The 5,000-nt window shown below is 44.7% G+C and overlaps 1 protein-coding gene across 1 annotated transcript in view; it reads right to left on the bottom strand.

Annotated features, from left to right (window-relative positions):
* The window catches only part of LOC113807130 (uncharacterized), a 154,187-nt gene extending 149,734 nt beyond the window's left edge, over positions 1–4,453 (bottom strand). The window contains exon 1 of the mRNA XM_070121245.1: positions 4,176–4,453. Within this exon, the coding sequence (XP_069977346.1) occupies positions 4,176–4,389 (214 nt within the window). The 5' untranslated portion in view covers positions 4,390–4,453. The remainder of the gene's footprint in view (positions 1–4,175) is intronic.
* Between the last annotated feature and the right edge of the window lie 547 nt (positions 4,454–5,000).

Below are 5,000 nucleotides of genomic sequence, written 5' to 3'. Positions count from 1 at the left end.
AAAAAGTGTAAAAGACAATAAGATAGGAATAAGTAAGATGTCTTTTCTTATTTATTATAAACGCTTCTATTAACCACAATAGAAATAGTCCACCAACAGCGCGGCATAAGACCGGGGCATCACCACCCCCTCGCCCATAGCACACTTCGAGACCCATTCATGGCAAGTCGGTTTTCTCTTTCGTCATTTCGCTTCCTCCCCCATCTCCCCCTCCTTCCTCCCCTCTCCTACCCCAACATACCCTCTCCACCAATACCCCCCAACCCCCCCACAACCACCCAGGACCCACCTTACCTCCTAACCTTTCTCGGTAATATCTGAACTTGCTCCTTAGAATTATTTCATCACGTCTCCGATCTTATGCCTGACCTCTGTGAGTAATGTGTAGAATCGCATATACATATATATATATACCGTCTCTCCATTACAACCCAGGAGATTCCACTAATTATAACGGGAGAATCGAACGGTTCATATACATTCCCCTGAGTGATTTCCGCTGGTTTTTAAAAGGAAGGTGGATCGGGTTTATGTATTGCTGTTGGAATGATGAGAATTGTGCTGAGCGAAAAAGGGCACTGGTATTATATTCACAGTAACTCCCCCCCCCCCTCTATGCAAGGTGTGCTACTTAGTAAAGTCATGCGTCTGGGTGATATAACAATGCGTGTGTGCGTAGAGTATAGTGTCTTCTTGTATGTGTGTGTTACTGTGAAAACGAGACGGTACGTGGGATGCGTTTTTGAAGTTCTTATTTCACATTTCTTTATCGGTTATTTAAGGATCTAAATATTCGGTAAGATCTTAGAAATAGGTATTTTCGTAAATTAATTATACTGTGAAAAGACTACAGTTCATTGACTATATGTTACCTGTATCGGTTACCTGCACGTATGTCTGTATGTCCCTCTCTATCCACGTGCGGGGGTGGCGTGTGTCTGCGTCAGAAAGTCTCCTTCTCCGTTACATATAATACACAAACGCTTCCCTTTTCACATCCACTGCGAGACGAGACCTTGGCAAGAGGACCTTTCAAGCTCTCCTCCCCCCCCCTTCTACCCCTCTACCCCCTCCCCTCTACCCCCTTCCCCTCTACCCCTTCCCCTCTACCCCCTCCCCTCTACCCCTTCCCCTCTACCCCTTCCCCTCTACCCCCTCCCCTCTACCCCCCTACCCCACACCTGCGTCCGGGACAGCACGCCCGGGCAGCTGGCACCACGGGAAGCCACAATCACACGGTCAGACCAGCAACACTTTAACTGCAGCATCCCAGACAGACGTCAGGCTCTCTGTGAATAACCCTCTGAGTGTGTCTTTTGAACTTGCCGCTTTTGGGTGGGTGGGTGGGTGGGGGTGGGGGGGTTATATAATACGTTGTCTGTCGAGGACTTAAGTTATGTTTCTTTTTTTAAAGTTATGTTTGGGCTTGTATCGCTGTCATATCTTAGAAGTCGTGAGATAAATTGAGTTGTGTCATATGTGGTCTGTCTTTAAGTTATGTTTGGGCTTGTATCCCTGTCATAGCTAGGAATTCCTGAGATAAAAGAGTTGTGTTAAGTTTGTGCTTGTTTTCTTGCCATATCTTGAAATTCGCAAGATAAAAGTGATATGAATATAGACTAAATACCTCCACAAGCGATTTTCGACTTCCTTACGATTCAAAAAAATAAATATGTTTTAACTGATGCCCAAAATCTTATTCAAGTTATTGATGGATTTTAACCCCAGCTGACTTTAATCTATTATCTGCTGGATTACCGGTGACTAAGCCAACCGTGATCAATTGAGATAGCAGTTTTGTTGCAACTTCATCATCATACATGTAAATAGACCAAAAAATATGAGATTCACTGTCAGGATTAATGTAGATACAACTTTATTTTGCAGACATAGAACTCAAGGAAGCATAGATTGCAAATAGTTATTTTGGATGTTTTCATACAGAGTAGTATGTTTTTTATCTTTCTAAAATTCAAAAGATTATATAAACTGATTATTATAAGTGAAAATGTCGTTTTTAATTCTTTCTTCCTTTGGCTAAATATTTTGAAAATCATCCTCTTCTCTCTTCTTTAAAAAGACACAACCTTTTCTAGTTTCTCAAGCATAAAAGCAGAAAACCTCATTTTCCTTTTATCAGTACAACCGATCAAACTTAACCGCCTCGAAAATAGCTAAAAAAAACAAGACAAGACTAGAAGGAAAATGGTAGCAAAGACTATGCCAAAAAAAAAAACAAGGATGGGATCACTGAGGAGACAAAAATCGGTCGGTTACACGTCTAAAACACGAGCTTATGGCGGGGGGGACTGTTTGTCTTGTTGGTCACACTAGAATGGATTCAGTTTTATGGAGTTTCTTTCTTTCTCTTTCTCTCTGTCTCTCCGTCTCTCTCCCTCTCCCTCTCTCTCCCTAAATATCTCTCTCTCTCTCTGTCTCTGTCTCTGTCTCTCTCTCTCTCTCTCTCTCTCTCTCTCTTTCTCTCTCTCTCTCTCTCTCTCTCTCTCTCTCTCTCTCTCTCTCTCTCTCTCTCTCTCTCTCTCTCTCTCTCTCTCTCTCTCTCTCTCTCTCTCCTTCTCTCCCTCTCCCTCTCTCAGGCATGGGTGCTTTGAGCCAATTCTTGAAACACAAACGAGTTTTGTAGCGAGCGCCCCCTTTGAGTGTGAAAAATCTGCCTCGAATATCTAATGACATCACACTATCAAAACCAATTAACCCACAACAGCAAAAAGATTAAAATTCCTTTCATAAATTCGAAAAAGAGGGAGCTATATTTTCCTTCTTTAAGCTTCTAGGAGTGTCTCGTTCGTACATTTCTAACTGTACGTAACTGACGTCACAGGTGAAGCCAGGTAAGCATTCATAACCTCTGACTTATCTGGTATTCATATGTGATGTAAACACCTTTCTCTAAGGAACACCTGCTTGCTAATCAGCGAGAAATACGGCCGAATCCCCCATGTCATAAAAAAATTTATTCGTATCATCTGTCAAAGAAAATTCAAAAGATGTATTTCCGTATGATAGTTTTTATCAAATTTCGACCTTACCGACAGCAATACACGCCCAGTAAGATGAGTATTCCATTCGTGTATTTCCAACGTCGTTAGTTATGTACAAGCTAGCGTATAGACACAATAAACAAGTGTTTGTGTATGTACTCTGACCAGTCCAGCCTTTCGCCACAAAGGTAAATTTCTATCCCAGACAAACCGCGCCAAACGAAGGCTAAGCATCCCCCAGTTTTCTCTCTCAACACTTGACCTCAATTGCCGTGTCTCCTGACCTCGACTGGCAACGTTCCTGTATTTCCGACACCCCCCCCCCCTCCAACCCCCACGCCTGACCCCCCCTGGCGACTTACCCCCCCACCTCTCCACAGGTCATAAAGTTGGGAATAACTTGGGCTATAGTGATTTTTCATTTTGATGATATAACTGTGCGAATCAGACTTATATCATTTCTTTTTCTGCACTTGCAATGTTGATATGAGTTTATGTTTTCATTCTGATCATTTTGACTTCGTTCAGGCGATATAACTGTTGTTCCAGATGATATAACTGTTGTTTGTTTTGTTGTTTTTTTAGTCCCGAGTCCTACGATCCATTTAAAAGTTATTTTAGAGATATATTAGGTCATGTGATATGATTGTAGCTATATTAAGACACCTTTCGATATACGATCGTCTCTGAACAGTTACTCATCACCGCTACATCTATTTGTTTGTCTCTCATATATTTCTATAGCACTTCATAGTATCATTCGAAAGACATCCACAGTTTTGACTTTATGAATAATTTATTGATCCTAAACTTACATTGCTCATCATCTCTACATCTGTTCGTTTATCTTTCACATATTTCTATAGCACTTCGTAGTATCAGTCGAAAAAAACATCCACACTGTTGACTTTATGAATAATTATTAAAAAAAAAAAAAAACACTGCCTCTCGAACAGCATGCAACGGCGCCCCTTTGCACGAGCGACAAGCAAACTATCTTCAGGAACCTTTCTAGCATTACTAAACCCAAGTTACAACTTTCAGTTTTAATTAGGTGTAAAGGTCACCCCTTATTCGGCCCGGTTGAGCCCGTCTCTCTCTCTCTCTACCCGAAGGCGGAGCGAGGGACGCCCCCGGAGGAGTCCCTCCGTCAGGAACAGAAGCTCTACTTACTGGAGGTGTGCACGGGGTCCGCCAGCACGTAAATGAACCAGAGGGAGAGGAACTTGTCCGCCTGGGCCTCCTTCAGGAGCGAGTTATCAATCCGTGCAGTGTCGGGCACAACGAGACGGCCCTCGACTGTGTTCGGGATAAAGGAGGCCTCGCTATAACGGGTCCCGGCGGCGGCGGCCAGCAGGAGCAACACACACAGTCGCGGCGACGCCATGGTAGTGAAAGCGGCGTGGTCGGGCGGCTAACTGAAGCCCCGGCGCGGCCACGCGGGTCCTTATATACCTTCCCGGCAACGTCCTTCCAGCGTTTCTCGCCAAGGACACGGCCGTGCACGCTATACCGTTAAGGGCCACCGTCGGTTAGCAGGGTCCCTCTCCCATAGAAGAACGGGGAGGCCCTCCCGAAGGCCAGAACGAGCGAGAGGACACAACAGGTTAACGGAACGGCCGCACGGCGCTCCTCTGCAGCGGAAGGCGCAGGGGCTCGGCTGGGAGTCGCCGGCCGGCCGCCCTGCCCGCCGTGTCCCTGCGCCGCCGGGAGGGGGGGCAGGACGGGGAGGGGGGAGGGGGCTGAGTCAGGGCTGCCCTTAGCTCTGCGACATTTATTGCAAGGGCAGTGATGTAGGGAGAATGAAATGCGGTATAAGGTAGAAAGCCAGTTTAGAAATCAACGATTGTATCATAGCATTATAGCAAGTAGTGTAGCCTTGTAGTGCTAAGCATTGCTTTTTCTCTACCATCCAGAAAATATTTACGCCTCTGTAAATATGTCAAACTTAGAGAGAAGTTTACTGTCACTAGAAATACCCAATTTATCAAACGGATA

Source organism: Penaeus vannamei, chromosome 4, assembly GCF_042767895.1.
Source record: "Penaeus vannamei isolate JL-2024 chromosome 4, ASM4276789v1, whole genome shotgun sequence".
In the NCBI taxonomy this organism is placed as follows: Eukaryota; Metazoa; Arthropoda; class Malacostraca; order Decapoda; family Penaeidae; genus Penaeus; species Penaeus vannamei.
Note: the sequence above shows the minus strand (reverse complement) of the source record. Positions and strands in the feature narration are given on the sequence as shown.